This window comes from Corythoichthys intestinalis, chromosome 1 (genome assembly GCF_030265065.1).
Source record: "Corythoichthys intestinalis isolate RoL2023-P3 chromosome 1, ASM3026506v1, whole genome shotgun sequence".
In the NCBI taxonomy this organism is placed as follows: domain Eukaryota; kingdom Metazoa; phylum Chordata; class Actinopteri; order Syngnathiformes; family Syngnathidae; genus Corythoichthys; species Corythoichthys intestinalis.
This window is the reverse complement of record NC_080395.1, coordinates 20,222,535-20,243,574: the sequence shown is the minus strand read 5'-3', so window position 1 is coordinate 20,243,574 and position 21,040 is coordinate 20,222,535. Positions and strand designations below refer to the sequence as shown.

General features: G+C 38.6%; 1 protein-coding gene across 4 annotated transcripts in view; it reads right to left on the bottom strand.

Annotated features, from left to right (window-relative positions):
* Positions 1–1,654: 1,654 nt before the first annotated feature.
* cdh8 (cadherin 8) overlaps positions 1,655–21,040 on the bottom strand; it is a 331,679-nt gene continuing 312,293 nt past the window's right edge. Inside the window, exons 4-5 of one of the 4 annotated variants that reach the window (XM_057840466.1) lie at positions 7,319–7,570; positions 1,655–4,056 (exon numbers count right to left, since the gene is read on the bottom strand). In XM_057840466.1, coding sequence (XP_057696449.1) covers positions 3,563–4,056; positions 7,319–7,570 — 746 coding nt within the window. In that variant the 3' untranslated portion in view covers positions 1,655–3,562. Of the gene's footprint in view, positions 4,057–7,318; positions 7,571–16,041; positions 19,579–21,040 lie in introns of those variants that run through there. The other 3 variants (XM_057840449.1, XM_057840441.1, XM_057840457.1) reach the window with 3 other exon arrangements.

Sequence of the window (21,040 nt, the reverse complement as noted above, 5' to 3'; positions counted from 1 at the left end):
TTACCCCATGTCTGTATTTAAGTTCCCCATGTGCTGTCTATTCTCTTTCGGTCATTGTTTTTCCGACTGTCGCTTTCATGTTTATCCCAGTTTCGATGTCCAAGCCCCTGTGTGTATTCTTCCCAAAGTAAGTTTGATTCCTGTTTTTTTCTGTTCTCCTTGAGTTCGGTTTGTGCTTTGCTTTTTGGCTAACTAACATAAAATTGTTTTTGAGTTCACCGCTGCCCTCTCTTGCCTCCTTTGTTGTTTTCCCTGCTTTTTTGGTCTTCCATTCCCCCATGTCGTGACGAGAAGTCCCTATACTGAAAAAGTCACCTTATTTATTGAATGACCCTTGAACGTGTTTCCTAGTGCATATTAACTTTCGTTTGATGAATGATTTTTCATAATATGAAGTGATATAAAGCTTAGAAAAACCTTTCGTATAATGAATTTTTCGTACCACTGTGGATAAATGTTTACCACATTACCCATAAACCCTTACTTTCACTACGTTCTTCAGTTAGAGGAATTACTCTGTAAGGTTATGAAACCCCTTACGTTGTTGGCTTTTGGATATGATAACAGGAAAATTGTGTCAACAACCAAACCCTTACTCTAAGGCAGTGCTTTTCAACCTTTTCTGAGTCACGGCACGTTTTTGCATTGGGAAAAATCTCGCGGCACACCACACTAAAGTGTTCCAAAATTACTTTCTGTACAGTATATTTAATTATAAAATAATTTCTCAGTATTTATACTTGCTCAGTGTGAAACTTGAGCCTGTTAAGATGAACACAAAGCCGAAAAACTGGCAGGAATCTTCTTCAACAGTTCTCAGTCTCTTTCTGTTTTTCATTTTATTTAGCAGCTGGGCTTCAAAAACTCATTATCAGACAGGGGGACTTTAACAATGTCTTTAACCACATCAGGGCTGGTCATCTCGCTGACAAAGGCTTTGATGGCAGGTAGTATTAACGTCTCTGCCACAGTTTGGGACTTTTTGGATTTAGCAACAAGTTCAGCAACAAAGTAACTGGCTATCAGGTCTTTCCTATTTACCTTTGTAGTTTTTCTCAGAAAAGTTGCATATTTCTCTGTGTTTTCACAAAGGCGAACAAAATAGTTTGTCGACTTGTTTTGAAGCGATCGGTGTTTCGTTTGGCGATGACGTTTGAGCTTGCTTAGCACCATAGTGCTAAACAGCTGTTCTTGTTGCGTTCAAGAACTGCTCGGATTTCTAGCCATCTAACACCTTGCTGTCCTCGATAATGTGTTGGGAATATAACACAGGGGGAGGATTGAGGGTTGTCACATATGGATACAATGGAAAGGACACTTTTGTGTACATATATTGACAAGGGCTGTCAAAATTATCGCGTTAACGGTCGGTATTTAATTTTTTAAATTAATTACGTTAAAATATTTGACGCATTTAAAGCACATGCCCTGCTCAAACAGATTAAAATGACAGCACAGTGTAATGTCCACTTGTTACTTGTGTTTTTTGGTGTTTTGTTGCGGTCTGCTGGCGCTTGGGTGCGATTGATATTATGGGTTTCAGCACCATGAGCAATGTGTAATTATTGACATCAACAATGGCGAGCTACTGGTTTATTTTTTGTTTGAAAATTTTACAAATTTTATCAAAACGAAAACATTAAGAGGGGTTTTAATATAACATTTCTATAACTTGCACTAACATTTATCTTTTAAGAACTACAAGTCTTTCTATCCATGGATCGCTTTAACAGAATGTTAATAATGTTAATGCCATCTTGTTGATTTATTGTTATAATAAACAAATACAGTACTTATGTACCGTATGTTGAATGTATATATCCATCTTGTGTCTTATCTTTCCGTTCCAACAATAATTTACAGAAAATATGGCATATTTTATAGATGGTTTGAATTGCGATTAATTACGATTAATTAATTTTTAAGCTGTAATTAACTCGATTAAAAATTTTAATCGTTTAACAGCCCTAATATTGACATTTGACAAGTCTAATCAAATGATGTACAGAAGACGTGCTGGGGTCCACATTGTCCCGGACAGCAAGGTGGCTGATGGCTAGAAATCCGAGCAGTTCTTGAACGCAACACGAGCAATACCTCGCTCATCTGCACACAACTGAGAACTTTCTGCGTACTCCGTCCTTTCTAATGCAACTCTGCCCGACGACGTTTAAAAAAAAAAACAAAAACAAAAAAAACATTGGATAATTTCTTGCTGCACACCTGACGATCTCTCATGGCACACTGGTTGAAAAATGACTGCTCTAAGATTTATTAGATTTATTAATCTATAAATCTTTTCTGCTCTGTAAAACAGATTCAAAAGGTTGCAGTAGCTAGCAAACAAACCAACAAACAAACCAAAACCTCCTGTTCTCCGAGTCCATCATCTCTGGTAAACTCGTCTTCCCACTAAATTAGCAGACAGAACCCATTCAGCGCTATTTATAAAAATATATTTGACAAAGTAGTAAACAATACAGGGTAATCTGGAGAGATACCAGTACAGAGGAGTAAATAATTGAACATACACACTGATAAGCATTGAAAGCACAGTAGAAAAAGTGAGCAGAAGGTAGAACGCACGTTGAGTCAACTGTCTTGTTATGCTTCGTAAATTTTCTACCAGCCTTGACTAAAGCTAATGACGTTAGCAATAATGCTATGTACAGCAAAAGCCTTTTTTTCTTCACTTGTATCATACAGTGTACGCATAATATGCACACAGGCTGGGTATGTGTATTTTTCTTTTTGGCGAATCGGACGTTGAGTTAGCGTGTAGCAGAAAGACGCTAGCACTGGAACTAGTCTACATCTTGGTTTTAGCCCGCTTGTGGAGTGCGTGAGAAGGATAAGATGTACAAAAATTCAAGAAAAATAATGAAGAATCAACACAAAAAAAAAACAAACAACAAAACATTAGGTTACAATGGAACTTGCTTCCGTAAAAAGAAGGCCTCAGAGTTTCTACATATTTTTTGTTGTTGTCTTCACATTGTCTTTTTATAGGCTAGCGCAATGGCAACATGGCCACCTGTAGCATGTAAATACAAAGAGTTGTATAAAGCGTACTTTATAAATGTGGCCACCAGAGAGAGAGAACATATCAAATGATAACAAAGTCACTTTTTTTCAAAGCCAACACTGTTTAGTCTTTTTTTGTTGTTGTATTCCTCACATACATTCATTGTTGTAAAGTAGACCACGTATTGCTTTAAAGTCCATTCAAGATCCTCATACTGGACGGGGCCTACCGGCTTTCTGCTACTGGAAGTCACGGCCAATGACTAACACCCAAAACACTGCTAGATACTCCACAACGGAATCTAATAGTTTTTACACTCCACAAGAATCTCCTAGTAAAAACACGGTTGGTTTCGGCTCGACAATTACGATGTGGATGACTGCTATACCTCAACTCTAGGAAGAATACAAAAAAAGTGGCCTGTGTATTTTTTTTCTTGTTTTCTGTTTCTAAAAGCCGATAGAGCTCTAGCGCTTAATACACACGTGGACAGAAGAGAAAAGAAAATTTATAGAGTCTTGTTTTGTTTTATTCAGGTCAGGTCTCGCGGTCGCTCTCGCCCACTGAGTAGAGTTCCCCAAGTCTCCTGAAGCGAGGACCCCACTCCCTGAGGTAGTCATAGTTCTGATCTGAATCGGAAGACGCGGTCTCCAACGAGCTGAGGGAGCCTGCGATCGACCCCCGGCCTTCGTAGCCGTAGATCTGGATGGAGTCGTACGGCGGAGCCGTGGGATCGTTGTCGGCCTCGTGCAACCGTACGTTGATGAACTCGTCCACGTCCACTCCGTTGGGACCTGAGTGGTGGCCGGCACGCGGCATGAACTGCAGGTCAGGTTTGATGTCCTTGCGTGGCAGGTAGCCGTTGACGCCATCCGGGTTCTGCAGCGTGGCGATGTCAAAAGCCTCCGTGTCCTCCTCGCCGCCACCCTCGTCGTCGTAGCGGATGATGTTCTCACGCACATCCTCGTCGTCCTTGATGATGAGCGGCTCATTCTTATGCCGCCTCAAGGTCACAAAAAGCACCACTATTACTGTCCAAAAAAGACACGAGGCACAAGGGGAAGAGACACAGTGGAAGAAACAAGGTCAAGTTTCTTTATCGGAAAGGTTAATTTTTCAGTGAGTGGCATCATTCTAGCAACCGTGGACTAAGGCTTCGTCTACACTAGGACCAGTGTTGTTAATCTTACTTAAAAAATGAATTAATTACAGTTACATATTGCTTCTCCCAAAAAGTAATTGCGTGAGTAACTCTTTACCTGAATGTAAGAGTACAGTGGGGCAAATAACTATTTAGTCAACCACCAATTGTGCAAGTTCTCCTACTTGAAAAGATTGGAGAGGCCTGTAATTGTCAACATGGGTAAACCTCACCCATGACAGAAAGAATGTGGAAAAAAAAAAAAACAGAAAATCACATTGTTTGATTTTTAAATAATTTATTTCCAAATTAGAGTGGAAAGTAAGTATGTGGTCACCTACAAACAAGCAAGATTTCTGGCTGTCAAAGAGGTCTAACTTCTTCTAACGAGGTCTAACGAGGCTGCACTTGTTACCTGTATTAATAGCACCTGTTTTAACTCATTATCGGTATAACCGACACCTGTCCACAATCTCAGTCAGTCACAATCCAAACTCCACTATGGCCAAAACCAAAGAGCTGTCGAAGGAGACAAAATTGTAGAACTGCACCAGACTGGGAAGACTGCATCTGCAATAGGTAAAACACTTGGTGTAAAGAAATCAACTGTGGGAGCAATTAGACATACAAGACCACTGATAATCTCCCTCGATCTGGGGCTCCATGCAAGATCTCACCCCGTGGCGTCAAAATGATAACAAGAATGGTGAGCAAAAATCCCAGAACCACACGGGGGGACCTAGTGAATGACCTACAGAGAGCTGGGACTACAGTATGAAAGGCTAATATCAGTAACACAATGCACCGCCAGGGACTCAAATCCTGCACTGCCAGACGTGTCCCCCTGCTGAAGAAAGTACACGTCCAGGCCTGTGTGCAGTTCGCTAGAGAGCATTTGGATGATCCAGAAGAGGACTGGGAGAATGTGTTATGGTCAGATGAAACCAAAATAGAACTTTTTGGTAGAAACACAGGTTGTCGTGTTTGGAGGAGAAAGACTACTGAATTGCATCCGAAGAACACCATACCCACTGTAAAGCATGGTAGTGGAAACATCATGCTTTGGGGCTGTTTTTCTGTAAAGGGACCAGGACGACTGATCTGTGTAAAGGAAAAAATGAATGGGGCCATGTATCGAGAGATTTTGAATGATTATCTCCTTGCATCAGCAAGGGCATTGAAGATGAGATGTGGCTGGTTCTTTCAGCATGACAATGATCCCAAACACACAGCCAGGGCAACAAAGGAGTTGCTTTGTAGGAAGCATTTCAAGGTCCTGGAGTGGCCTAGCCAGTCTCCAGATCTCAACCCCATAGAAAATCTGTGGACTGAGTTGAAAGTCTGTGTTGCCCAACGACAGCCCCAAAACATCACTGCTCTAGAGGAGAAAGCTGCATGGAGGAATGGGTCAAAATACCAGCAACAGTGTGTGAAAAGCTTGTGAAGTGTTACAGAAAACGTTTGGCCTCCGTTATTGCCAACAAAGGGTACATAACAAAGTATTGGGATGAACTTTTGGTATTGACCAAATACTTATTTTCCACCATGATTTGCAAATAAATTCTTTAAAAATCAAACAATGTGATTTTCTGTTTTTTTTCCACATTCTGTCTCTAATGGTTGAGGTTTGCACATGTTGACAATTACAGGCCTCTCATATTTTTCAAGTGGGAGAACTTGCACAATTAGTGGCTGACTAAATACTTATTTGCCCCACTGTAGATTGGGTGGACGGGGGTCAGGGCTACATTTCTCACCAATATCAACCTAATTAATTTATAGGCTAAATGATTAATGCAAAAATAAATCTGTATTGACTTGTTTTTTAACATCTTAATCTGATCATTTTCCTTAAATCTAGTCGGATAATTTTCTCCATCTTATTTTGAGTGCTAAAGACTGGTTAACAGATTAATGAGTCAGATTCTTCCATTTACTTTAAGTAAATATTACTATTTATTCTTGTTAAGCCCATACATCTTAAAGTTGGTCATTTCTCACCTAATTCAAGAAAAATGCTTTCAAAGAAGGTTTTGGACAGTATTCATTCTTGAATTAAAGAACATTTCTGACAAGGTATTTTTTTCAAGATTAAATATGCAAACTTTTTGCTTAAAATAAGTCTGCTACACTTAGTTTCAGCTATTTTCCTATTTCAAGAAATCTGAGTAAAATTTACTTGAAGCACTGGCGGATAATTTTACTTATTAGTAGATTTGCACTGAAAACAGTGGAATTAGCCCCCCCCCCCCCCCCCCCCAGTTTTAAGGAAGTGGGTTTTTTCTAAATTACCTTTATAACTGAAGTCATTATATCATGCAAATGAAGTTGCTGAAAAGTTGGTGGGGACAATTTCAGCATCCTGAAAAGTTGGTAGTGTTATGTCCCTACTGTCCCTATGCAAACCTTCGCCCTTGGTATTTACAGTATGTGCCAGCAAAGAAACAAGCTACTCAAGTTTTGGAATATGTCTGACTTGCCTGCGACAAAATATTTTATTTATTTATTGATTGATTGATTTATTTAATAGGGACAGTGCACATTGATGAACATCTAAAAAGATGTAAATATGCCAGATTGTAGCAAGAATATGCTAATTTACATCTGTAGTCCCTAAACAACTGACATAGATGTACCAGCAAGGCGAGTGTTTTAGTGACAATTTCATAGACAAACATACGTGCGTTTACTACGTTGCAAACGAGGGGGTCTAAGTTTCTGTCCAACGCAGACTGCTGGTCTTACGCATTGGACATTGATGTGTTTCATTCATAAAATCGTAGGACTAACAAAATCAATTTTGCCTTTACATCACAACAACGTTGTAAATCACTCCAGGCATGACTAATCTATTTATGATCATCCAGCAGTGACACGAATGTAACAGGAGTTCAATAACGGTCTCTGCAGTGTGCGTATTTATCAAAAAAATATGAGTTTGTGACCATATAAATCGATATTGAATTGGATTCTCAAGAACCAAACTTGAATTAATCTGTGGCTACAAATCGATGTTGGTAACTGTAGTGCCCAAGGATCAAATTAAACTTCCCGTTAACTGTCTAGGAATTTGTTTAAAAGTACAAAAAGGATCACTTATGTAAACATACCCATACACAGAATAGGCCCTGTGAAAAACTGCGTAACCTCACCTAAGAGCAAGATAATGCAGGCCAGGATGGCGATGAGAGCGCCCATGCTGAGGCCGATGGGCAGAACGTAAGCCTCCACATTGCAGGACTGCACGATCCCATCCTTGCTGCATCCGCACACCCGAATGGTCAGGGTGTTGGTGCTGCTCATGGGTGGGTTGCCGTTGTCCGTCACCACAATGGGCAGGAAGTACATCTCCTGCTTTTGCCGCCGGAATGTGTCGTGCTTCGCCAGGACACTAATGGAGTTGTCTGCAAAGAAAGAGGAGGAGGTGTGAGAGGACGAGTAGAGAGAACTAATTTCACATCAGTCGCCGCCTTGCTTGTCTCTTGTTGATGGATTTCAACGATTTTGCTCAACTGCACAATTTCGGCAAGGCGATGGGAGGCAAAGCGATGGCGTGTTGTTACGGGAAAGGTGCCGACTGCTCTTTTGATGCCGTTCACCAGAAGCCGCCTGCTCATTAGACTCCTCTCGTTATTAAATGCACGGCTTCGTCTCATGAAAACTTGTGAAAGTGTAACCTTTGCCTCTCTCGCTGCAGGGTGGGAACAACACAGCTGAGCGGCGGATGCAAACTTGATCAAAAAGATGCTCTGCAGGGAGGATGATTTGAGTAATTGATGCCAACATATCTCACATTTAGCGACTCGCAAGTGGCGGGAGGAAACAGAGAACACACAGCTTCCTGAGCGCCGGAATGTCCCATCTCATTTGGATTGTTCAACACTTTCCTGTTAGATGTATTGGTTTATATATTTTTTTGTCAAGTGACGTGGGTCACTTTCCAAACATTCTTTGATTGTAAAAATAGAAGTAAACACACGGCCCACAATGAATAACCCTCAAGCAGAGCATTCATTTCATACAGCTTATTTTGTTGACGGTTGTGGAGAAACTGCAGTCTATCACAACTAAGTGACCAAATGCAACCTGGTGTTGCTGCCAGTCATTTACAGGGTACATAAAGTAAGAAAGAAATGGCTGGAGATTAATGGAATGGAAGTCAGAAAGAAAGATAAACGAACTTGTATACTGTTCAATGGAAATTGAAGAATGATATAACATTACAAATACATGAAATGGAAATCCAAAGGGTAAGAGAAACCAGAGTTTTAGGAATCATGATTGACGGATTCTTACCTGGAAGTCAAAAATTTAAATTACGAAGTAAAATACACAATAAAACAAAAACAAAAATAATGTTTTTAGTATTATAGTCCAAAGTATATGTAATTTTCTTTGTATGTCTTTAGATTTACAGTTTAGCCTACCCTAGAAAATTCTTAACATTAAGGTACTAGCCAAAAACTGCCCACCCTAGTCAAAATGCATATTCGTTCATCCATCCATTTATAAAAGTTATTTAGCTTTACTTTAGTACGCAGAATAAGTCTTTGAATAAGACTTTTTATACAGTTTTATGAACAAAACACTCACACATGTCAAAAATTCATCAACTATGTACAGTGACCGTTTCACTCGAAAGTTGTACCCACAAATCTTTGTTTTTTACACACTAATGGCGCCTCCAGCTACGAGCTTTGAAGGCTGTGTCGCTTTGCGAGAGACACTGCTCGTCCTCCAGCCTACTTTTTGGCGCCATTAGTGTGACTAGCGCGAAGGTTTATGGGTGCAACTCTCGAGCGAAACTATGTCTGCACATAGTTGGTGAAATCATGACATCCGTGAGTGCTAATAAATGTTAATAAAGACATTAAAAAAGGTAACAGTGACTTAAAGCTGGTTCATACCTCACGCATTGAACGTTCCGCACAGAAACGAGACACACCGAGTTGATCCAGCATGTTTTTCAGAATAATCTGCTGCTCCGCGCAGTCTTTGTGGCTAGCCTCAGTGGAGAACCTGATATTCTCCCTGACTACAGGGGGCAGCAAAAAGTGTGTCTTCTTCATACAAACAACTTCATACTATAATAGAAGTAGAAATTCAATTTTTCTCCTACATGGAAAAGGACGAGGAACAACATATTTGTTATGTTGCTCATACAAATGTTTGTATTTGCGAACTGTTGCTATAGCGTACCGCACGAATGTTATTTTAAGACCGTGATGTCGCCATCGTAACGCGGAAGTGGGTCATTATAGACAGGCCCTTGAATAAAATCCATCTTATTTCTACTGGTTTTCTCCGGTAATGTTTAAAAAATGAACATGCCGACCAAACACTGCTGCTATGAAACTTGTATTAATGACTCTAGACATTATGACATATAAAGGATGCTTTCTTCATACATTTCCCCGACACAAAAAACTTGGAGGAAGAAATGTGAAGAATGGATCAACTTGCCCTGATATCTAAAAGACCAGTTTAACGCCAGCAAGGTGATGCCATTCACATTTCATATGCAGTAAACATTTTGTTGGGGGCCAGGGTTCTACAGAGGACGACGCGGTAAGCCATTATGATATTTTTACTTATTTTTTAGCGTGGCGTTTTGCCGTGCTGTTTCTGTCTGACAATGCCACTGTTACATTTTCGGTTTTAAAAAAGCAACTTTAGTATGGGGGAAGTGTAACCAAATTATAAAATTAAGATTTGTTATTAATGATAAAATTAAAAGTGTTCATTGACTGTCACTGAATAGAATTTGAGATCACTACACAAAAATAGCAATGTAAATTACCACCAAGAACAGTCAGAGACGTAAGACAACCAGAAGATATAATATAAAAGAAAGACAGGGCATATGGTGGTAAAGGATAGATTGTTGAAACAGGAGAATGTCATTGTCAGTGGCATAAGGCAATGCACACAAGAAAAAGGTGTCGATAAAAAAGCTCACTCTGTATCAAGTCAGCTTATTTTGCTGTCTTTTTCAGCCCTTGACACTCAAGCCATCTCTTTAACTGAACATTTGTATGTTCTTCCACATCTTTACCTGTGAATTTGGCACCAGGGACATCATTTTCGGACAGAATTGGTACGTTTAGCTCAGTAAACATCTCGTTCGTACACTATTTCCAAGCATTTACTATTAGGGACAAACGGGAGGTTGACCCGCCTAGCAACAATTGCTAGCGTCATGAATATTAATGAGCAAAAGTGATGTGTTGCTTGCGGTACGCCATTAGTAGTTTGTCCGCCATGTTTTTCCACAGGAGTTGATCAATCCCATCCGCCCCTCAACTAATAGCAAATCATACGCCGTGTGTCTCCGTGTGGAAACGTCCACACGGTGCGGAAATCTGACTCATTTGTGCACCACGCGAAAAAACGCTATCGCTGACACGGCGTTATTTTTCCGCGTGAAGCCTTGCGGACCACGTGGATGCGTCAAGGAAAAACCAGCCTTTAGTCTGCTTACCAAATGGAGGCTGATTTCCTTGTTAAATCTTATATACCACAATATATTTTAATCAAATACTCATTCGTAGTTTTCTAAAAACTGAGAGCGGGTTGTCGATTACTTCTCCCAAAAAGTGAGTACAGTAATTTTCAGACTATAAGGCGCACCTGACTATAAGCCGCCACCCACCAAATTTGACACAAAAACGGCATTTCTTCATAGATAAGCCGCACTGGACTATAAGCCTCAGTCGTCCTCACTGTATTATGAGTGTCTATCATAAGACCAAATGAACCACCATGAAACTTTGAACCAATTTGCTCCAAAACTTCATTGCTTCAAAATGTTTCATTTGGCCATAACAGTCAACCTCTGCTGCCACCTACTGGCAATACTGCTGTTGTCCAACATGCGTCCTAGCATGCATTGCAGTGCTACATATGTAAATTACAATCAAAATTCATGTTCTAATTATTGCTGCGGTTATTGTTCCAGTTGTTTCATTAATTGCTAGTTATGGTATTTGGTTACACATTTTTTGACAGTGGTGCCAAAAGACTGTCATTAGACAATCATAATTATGACGCTGTCATGAGCATTAATGAATGCTTATAACATATGTCATTTAGTGTTATCCCAAAAATTATCTCACTTTTGAACGGATGTAAAAGATCCAGCCTGGACATAAACGTTAGTGTTAGTGACATAGTGTTAGTTAGTGACATAATTTGCTAGATGACACTTAATGACATCTGTCATAAGCAATCAGTAATGCCCATGATAGTGTTATTTCATAATTATGACAGTCTTATTACAGTTTTATGACGCCACTTTTAAGTGTTACCCATTAACCCAAATAAATCAACAAATAAGCCGCACTGGACTATAAGCTGCAGGGTTCAAAGTGAAGGAAAAAAGTAGCGGCTTATAGTCCGAAAATTACGGTAAGTAACTCAGTTACCTGAATGTAAGAGTAATTAGTTACTTGGCAAAGGAACTGGTGTTACCTTTCATGTTTTTTTTCTTTTTCTTTTTCATTTTAAAAAATAAATAAATAAATAACATCGTAACCTTTGTTATGTTTGGAAGTCATTTAATGTCGTGAATCAACCGTTAAATTTGTTAAGGTTGCTCCCATTTTTGCATTAGTTCCATTTTGTCTAGTTTCGACATGTGAAAGTTTTAAAACTTGCATCATTTAAAGATAGATTCAAATCAAGATTTTGCCGATTTAGGAGTATTTTAGATAAAAAGTTATTTAGCTTTGCTAGGAAGGTTCACCATAACAGAGCCTTTCTGAGAAGTATACTGCTTTAAGATGGCGGCTGTTTACTAACACCGCCGAGTCTGTCATTTCGCATCTAGTTCTATATGCATGTGATATCTAGTGTAGCATCAAGTGGGCGTAGTCTGGCTATCGGCTACAGTCAGAAAATATTGGAGCCACCTAGCCTAGCATCGTGTTTGCAACAGTGTCACAACACTCTTCCCTCCTTCCCACTCCCGCTCTTCTCTCTCCGTGTCTCTGACTTTTCTCGCGTCATTCAATCAACATCGTAACGCATAGTAAAAAAAAGAGAAAAAAAAAACGTAATGCACAAAAAACGTACAGATTTAGAGCGTACGGCGTACACATTTAAAAATCAGTGCTCACTTGTACAAATTACGCTGAAACGGTACAACTTGACAGGTATGGGAACGCTCTCGCTCTGATGACGTCAGCACTAGCACACAGTCACCGTCACATGTCACTTTGGGCATGAGCAGGCGCTGCTAGCAAACATTCAAAACAACAGACATTTATAATATATGTAATTAAAATATATTTGATTTTTGCATTTTTGTGCCCTATGAAGCATAAGAAAAAAAATAGTGGGCGGGTATGTTGACTTCCAGGCTGCAGAGATTGTTGTCAAGGAAGTGAATCATTGTCTGTTGCCTTTTCACGCGGAATTGCGACATTGTTCGAATGGAGACGGAACCATGTAAATGCAAACGTGAAATTTGTTGTCACCATGTACATGGCCCGAGTGCACTCTGTAGGGACTTGCTTTGCATTAGTTAACACCCGCGGTATTACGACTACGTCGTAAATCGGGGGCTTATAAACAACGTCATTGATCAAAGGGAGTCTGGATTTACTTTATGATCGTTCAGGTATGCCTGGAGGAGTCTGGATCCTGGTTGCACCATTGACATGACCTAAAGATATATTAGATATAACATTCACACATAATTTACTTTTTTTTTTTTAGAGAAATGACATCTAAATGGTTTTCTCGTTCCAAGCAATTGTTGCTAACCTCAATCTCAGGACTGCAATATGAGCTTTTCATTTTATTGACAGATCGAACCAGTCAATAGCGAGCACTTTAAGTTCAATCTGTTGAAGCATTTTTTTCCCCTTGTGTGTGGGCAGTTCCCGTGATTACACTCATCATCCCAAACAAAAGCGGCACACGGGGGCCCGACTGACACTCATCAGTCAAGTGTCTGCCGCCACCTCCGCCAGACAGAAATAGACGCTAGAGTGGCGATGGCGGGCCCCTTTCAGTCGCAAAAGACAAGTGGCTGGTGCAGCGTGTATTATATAGAGGAAGAAAGCGTGCATATTTGCTTTGATTCCTGCTAGGGTTACATTGTGTGTGAGAACAAATGTTACCCTCGACTTCACGGAGGAGCGAGCAAGACAAAGAAGGAAAGAATAACGGTGGTTGTTTTGATCCAATGTGTCGCCTTGAGAGAAGAAAGAAAAGCTGGTAAAAGAGCGCAACCTTCATGACTCACATTTGATCCGGAGTTGTGTAGGTTAACATTGACCCAAGTCATGGTAAAGAATAAAATAATAAACGGAACTAACTCCCCCAACCTATTGTAAGTTTGTGCTACTACACTTCTATATTTAATATTGTAATATGTAGTATGAATTGAGTAATTAATAAACTTATGCAGTGACCATACAGACCAGGGGTGTAAGTATATATATTACAGGGAGTCCCTGGTTTACGAACGAGTTCCGTTCCTGAGCTGGCGAAGTACGGATGTGGCGGATTTCCGCGTAGATCAGAATAAACCCTTTAAATACCTCTAGACACCCTCTAAATAAAAAACACAAAAAACTATTGTGTATGTAATGGCATTTTACTGTTCTTGCCATGACGTTGATAGATAGCAAGCTAAGCTCCAAAATAACTATGTCAGACGTCCGTGTGGTTTGCTGACTTTATTCAGGTGCTCATGACATCAACACTTGCAATATGAAACCAAATCGAAATTAAATCAGTCTCATCTTCTATAACAACAATTTCAATTTGTGTTTACAAGTAGCTACTGAGACAGTAGTATCAGATAGCGTCCGCACATCACAAAAACAATAAATCCACAAGATGGCATTAACATTATTAACATTCTTTCTGTTAAAGGGATCCACGGATAGAAAGACTTGTAGTTCTTAAAAGATAAATGTTAGTACAAGTTATAGTAATTTTATATTAAAACCCCTCTTAATGTTTTCGTTTTAATCAAATTTGTAAAATTTTCAATCAAAAATAAACTAGTAGCTTGTTGACGTCACCGAGCGGTGATGTCACATTGACTCCCTTCCGTTTTTCCACAGTGTCTTTAACTATGTAACTGAGTGATAGAAATACACCACAAGGTGTCAATGGCGAGTTTTGAATTACTTAGAAATCAAGTCAATGAGTGTGTTTAGTCCCTCGACTGACGCCGTAGTTCCCTGTTGACTGGAACTACATTGTACTTCACGGTCATTTGAGTGCTGGCTTCACAACGTAGGAGACCTCTGATAGTTTGTATATTGTGACTAAATATTGCCATCCAGTGTATTTGTTGAGCTAAACGAAATGTTCGAATAGAGTCTGACCAAAGTCTGATTAAGTTTTTTGTGAATTTTGCATAGCTATTTTGATTGGGAATGCCAGTTCTCTATGCATTGCTGTGTGAGAATAGAGCCTCATTAATACAGATTGAAGCGCTTTTCTTTTTGTGAACATTTTATTATTATTTTTTTTTGAGAGATAGGTATATTATTTTTGTTGTGCTTTCACTAAATGATACTTATGTTTGTTGTGAAGGAGTTGCTGAAGCCTATGCCAATAAACGGCGCGGTCCAATGAACACCTGTGTCCACTTGCCTTTCTCTTCCTCTTAGCTTTCAATGTGCAAAAAACGGCATCATTGTAATCTCTTTGAGGCAATGCATGAGCGGGTCATTCAGCACATGCGTTAAATGTGTCAAATATTTTAATTTTAATTTAAAAATTAAATTAAATTAAATTAAATTAAAAAAAATAAAATAATTACCGCCCGTTAACGCAATACATTTGCACTGCACTAATTGAGATCAGTTTTTCATTGTCATTTTTGGGCCAATATGCATTTTGGCCATGCTGTCATGTGCACATATTGCCTGCCTTAGTTTCTGGTGCTTTGTCGCCCCCTGATGGCAATTAGGTGTAATTATTTTTGATAAGTTCCAGCACTTTCTGCTGATCATATGTTGATGTGAGCTCATTGCAAATAAAGACAGCTAAATATATGAGCTAACATCTGCAGCAAATGTACCGTAGCAGTTCTTGCCATCTCACCACATTGTTTGTGCATAGTTATAGCTATAAAACACAACAGGTTTTACACAAGCATTAGTCTACTGCGTTCTCATGTATGCCTTATTACAGTAAAACTGATTATCATTCAAAATTGTATTAAATCAATGATGTGCAAAATCACAGTACACAGTCCACCAGTAACCCCAACGTCCATTTCCTAATATTATTTTCCCTCATTTCCTTACATATAAATGCAAAACCTCAATTTAAACTACTTTGTAACATAATTTAAGAACATCAGCAGTACATTAAAATTGAAGATGAACACAAACATGGACTTTTTTTTTTTAATAATTATAAGGAAATAAATAAGTAGCCTAACATACCATATTGGCCCGAATATAAGACGGCCCTAATTATAAGACAACCCCCTCTTTTTCAAGACTCAAGTTTGAAAAAAGACTTTTTGAACACCAAATTAATTTTTATTCAGAAAATAATTACAGTACAATCAAAGTGAGGTCTAACTGTAGCTGTAGTCTTGAAACAAATCTGAATAAGGAAGAACATTGAAATACAATAATGCAAACTGGTTAAACTTGAGAGTAGCTGAGATCTGTCATGACAGAACAATACTCCTCAAGTTCAGCATTCGCTTCAATGATATCTGGTGCCATCTAGCTTCGTGAATGGGTATAATGTCTAGACCCCGAATATAAGACGACTCCCACTTTTTCAGTCTTATTTCAATGCAAAAAACACCGTCTTATATTCGGGCCAATACGGTAAATGAGCAAAAACAGGTACAAATGTGAACATTAACACGAAAGATTTTCTGAACCTGAAAATTCCTTTCTCTTCAAGATCTGATCAATTTTCAATGGATTGTCCCCTTTTTTAATCACATTAATTCAACAAACTGTCAGTTACCTCTCTGGTTTATTTATTTATTTTTTCTTTTTTGTTTTTCCAGAAAACAAATGGATTTGAACCAATCTGAGCTAACTATCCATGCTGAACACATGTCAGTCTGTCAGCCACTTGAGTGGGCAACTGAGTACAGGGAGGTTTGCTGCGTGTATGCTCACATCAATGCGACCCGTTAGATACACTGAGACTGAGCCAGTGTACAGAAGTCTGTCGAATAAATAAATAATGAATATCGGTGGAAACGGATTACCACACAAGCACTTTATTAAGCTTGTTTTTAGTATTTGTGTATATAAATCTGACTTAAGTAGATTTTTTTTCTTCTTGAAGATGTGTGTGTGGCAGCCTGGCAAGTTTTTTATAATGTGGATTTTACAGTTGCCGTCATATTTTCGGGAACAAAGCAAGGTACCGGATCATTCCGGCCTACTTTCACCCCTGGCGCTTGGTTCATTGAAGTATCTCTTCGTTATTTTTCCTTGTAGCCCACGTTCTCTTTCTGTCGCAACCCACATTGTCCTTGACTCAGTCTTTTTATCATTTTAGAAATAGCGATATACAGCAACATACTGTAAGTGAAGACTCAAATGCCTGCAGTGCATCCATTGATCAAATCGCTCAATATACTGTACACGGTGATGCCACCGACATGTTTTATTTTTTTTTTTTACAAGTATCAGGTCAGAGTCAGGTTTTTATAAAATTAAAACCCCATATCACAAAGCTAAACTAAAATATCATAAGAAAACCTTCAGCATGATTTTCAGGCTTGGAGCAGAACAGTTGTGGAAAAACAAACAAAATTTTAGGCAACAAATGAAAAATGACACCCACTGAGTTCTTCTACAGCTTCTCCATCACCTGAGTGCTAAACGCCTCAGGTGCTGTAACAAGAAGTAGAGGCAGGGCGATCCTCGTGGTGACCTGAGAAATTGACGGTGCCATGGACACTTTTAAGATTATACACAGACTTAAATCGAAAACTATTTTTCGTAATAATTAACCTTTTATAGGGCACTCATTTAACTCATTGGCTGCCATTGATGATGGTAGACGTCTAATGTATTTTGACTGGAAGTGTTTGGCAACATGAGCATTTGCCCACAGTCCTCCAAGTTTAAAGGAATTGGACATTTCTCATTGTCAGTGGCAGACAATGAGTTGGACAAACTAAAAATTCTTATATTTATTTGATTGTATTTATTAAAATGATTTAAATAGGAATAAAAAGGATAAAACTGCAATTATTATATTATTATCATTTATTCATTATAATTTTTTTATTTCGAAAAAATTCCAATGTTTTTAAAAAGTTATTTTTTATTAACGTTATTTATGATTTATCAACTTTAGAGTGTTACTGAGGGCCATAACCAGAGTGTATTTCTTTTGGTAATTAATATAAGTAAAACATTATTTAAAAATAATGTTTAATACCATACTGGCCCGGATATAAGACGGCCCTGATTATAAGACGACCCCCTCTTTTTCAAGACTCAAGTTTGAAAGACTTTTTGATCACCAAATTAATTTTTATACAGAAAATAATTACAGAACATCTGAAACAAATGATTATAACAATATATTTGAGAGAAAAAGCATGTTATTTTGCCTCATTCAAATCTTAATATCTGAACATTTAAATATGTAAACTAAAGTGCAATCACATTTATGAATGAATGGCTTCTGGTTTTTGAAATGTAAATAAACCAATCTATTGCGATAAAACAACAAAATTGCAATAACTGCATTTACCATCAAAGTGAAGTCTAACTGTAACTGTAGTCTTGAAAGAAATCTGAATAAGGAAAAACATTGCAATAAAATAATGCAAACTGGTTAAATTGAGTAGCTGAGATCTGTCATGACAGAACATCGTGGCAATGATATCTGGCGCCATCTAGCATTGTGAATGGGTATAACGTCGACCCCCACTTTTTCAGTCTTATTTCAATGCAAAAAACACCGTCTTATATTGGCCAATACGGAAACTAAAATAATATTATCATAATTGAGACCTAGTGTGCACATTTGTGGACAGCACATTTTGGGTCATGTTGCAGTGACCCAAAATGTGTTTTTTTTATTTTATTGTTTTTTTGTTTTGTTTTGTTTTGTTTTGTTAAACTATCAAAAATAGTCACTTGCCATATAAAAGGTTAAAAGGTTAAACTCGTCAATCTAAAAAAATAATAACAGTAGCAATAAATAAGCACGGTGAAGTAATAAAAGTCTTTAGCAGTAGGATTAGCAATTTAGAAGCGTCCTTGTTATTTAGAATATTTGCCATCACCAAACTAAGATAAACAACACTTTTTTTATTATTATTCTTAACTTTTTTGGTTTGTTATATTTTAAAGGAGGTAGAGACTAAAACAGAAATAGTTTTTTTTTTTTTCCCCCTCATCAATACGGCCTGGTTTTGATGCCCTTTTTGAGCCGTCAGAGGCGGGCTACAATATATTAGCTTGGAGCCTGTATGTCCACAAAGAAGGCTGCTACCATATCAATAGATTTTTGCCCTGAGCTGAAAACACTACACGTAACAGTAAACACAGCTTTTTCGCCGCTACTTTGGACTGGTATAAACGGGAAAAAAAGAGTAGATTATACAAACAAACAAAAAAAAGCAATGAGCGTATTGTGTAGATAAACATGGCAACATCTGGCACTTTACAGCCAGGAAGTCACCCTACATTGAGCGGCAAAACTAAGCAGGAAGATCCCATTTGGATCTTGTTTTGTTTACCTTCGCTCACAGTGTGCTGGTGTCCGACGTCTGTAAAGTGGGTTCTAAACTTCAGCACAATTCATGGTGTCAAACTACAATGTTACTGTTTTTAAAGTTGCACAGATTTTGGATTGATTGGCATGAATTATCAAATTATTAATACTGTGCTCGTGTGGTGCTTTTTTTTGGGTCGTGCGGGGGTGAAGCGACAGTTTCATTGTATTCAACATTTACTTTCTTTGGGAATTGCTGTGTAATGTGTGATAACTTTATCTTTTTGACCAGAGATTTCAGCAAACAGTGAATCATGACATATGTATTCTTCAAAAAAATTGTTTGTAATTTTGTGCTTTCAAGATGATGCCAAAACCACTGCCATTACTTTTTAGGAGGGTTACCACTCATTGTTGTTTTCGTCAACAAAGATAATAACAAAAATATTTTGTCGACGAACAATTTTTTTGTTGACGATGACGAGACGATAACATGCTAAAAACGTGTCTTGGAAGAAAACATAACGTGACGAATGACCGTTTTTGTTTGACGATGAGACAAAAATGCGCCATAACTTCTGTCAAATGTGTGACTTTAAAAAAATTTTTTTTTTTTTTTTTTATGTGTGTTAGCCTGCATTGTAGCGGTGTTTGGGTGTGTCACTCATGTAACGTGCTGCACCCATCCTCATTCGTCGGTGTCCTCTTCAGGCTTTACTTTCTTGTTCTGAAACGCATGGAACATTTTTTTTTTTTTTTTTGGCAAGAGAGAATATGCAATATTGCTTTGGCCTTTAAAGGTTTGTGCTGAGTGATCATCACACACTCGACGTAACTCGGAGCGTTAGCATAGCATTCACGTTCTTGTCGGTATTAGCATTTAGCGTGGCGAGTGTCAAACTATCCAGGAGGATGTAATCAAGGGGGGGGGGGGCAACCGGGTAGGTTTTTCCAGGCCTCAGGACCATAGGGGCCCCTGAATGACCCTTAAATTATTTTACATTCACATTTCTTTTTAATTTAAAGCATTGTCTGATTAAATATTATGTTCTACTTGATATATGCTTTAAAACTTTAACATATTAAATATTTCAAATATATATTTTTTCCTTTTTTGTACAACGCCCCCACCCCCTATGTCTTAGCAGAGAATGGTTTGACCCCGCTCTGACACACACAAGGCTACACTACGTACGTAGTAGCCTATTGAGCTGCGGTATGACAAGACATGTCATGTACGGAAGTACACTGGTTGGCTGTTTGCCCTCTGCTAGCTCTCTGATTGGTTGGCTTCGTGACACATTAGTAGCGTGTGCTCAACTGAGCGCGCAGAGAAAAAAAACTGACGAGCGCAGGAGCGGAGAAATTGAGCGAGAACAGAAGCAGTGTTATCTGTGCTCAAAATCCTATTATTGGTCGCTCAGAATAGAGGCAGCAATATAACGCATTATTGCCAGTGACTGTAGCTGGAGGAGAGATAGCCTTCAGTAAAAAAAAATGAAAAAAATTAAAAACTACCTACGCTCCACCATACCACAGGGCAGGCTTAACAACCAAGCCATGCTCTTCATTAAGCGTGAGCTTGCTAAAAAACTGGATTTCACTGATGTTATGAATGACTTTGCTGTCAAAAAAAATCTAGGTGCATCACTGTTTGAGGGCTTGATAACCCCAGGGATGTGGAGGGGCAGGCACAGGATGTTTAGTTAGACTGTTTTGTTGCTTAGCAGGCAGGCATAGCACACTCAGTTGTATTGTAATGTAGCCTACATGGGACAATAGATGGACAATGTTTGTTTACATTGTGTTACATCACATTACGGTGTGTTAAATTTAAACTGTCCATCTCAAATTAAATCATTTGAAAATTTACACTGTCATTGCTTGCAAAGCGTTAAAAGTACTGCGTATGTTGTCGTGACAAGCCGGTGCCAGGGTTGGGGTGGGTGGCCCTATAATGGTCTCTTGTCCCCGGGTCCCTGCAAGTCTGTTGACAGCCCTGGGTATAATTAATTGTAAATAATATACTGTTTTCCTGCTGAGTGTACAGTGTGGCAAATAAGTATTTAGTCAACCACCAATTTTGCAAGTTCTCCTAATTGAGAAGATTAGAGAGGCCTTTAATTGTCAACATGGGTAAACCTCAACCATGAGAGACAGAATGTGGAAAAAAAACAGAAAATCACATT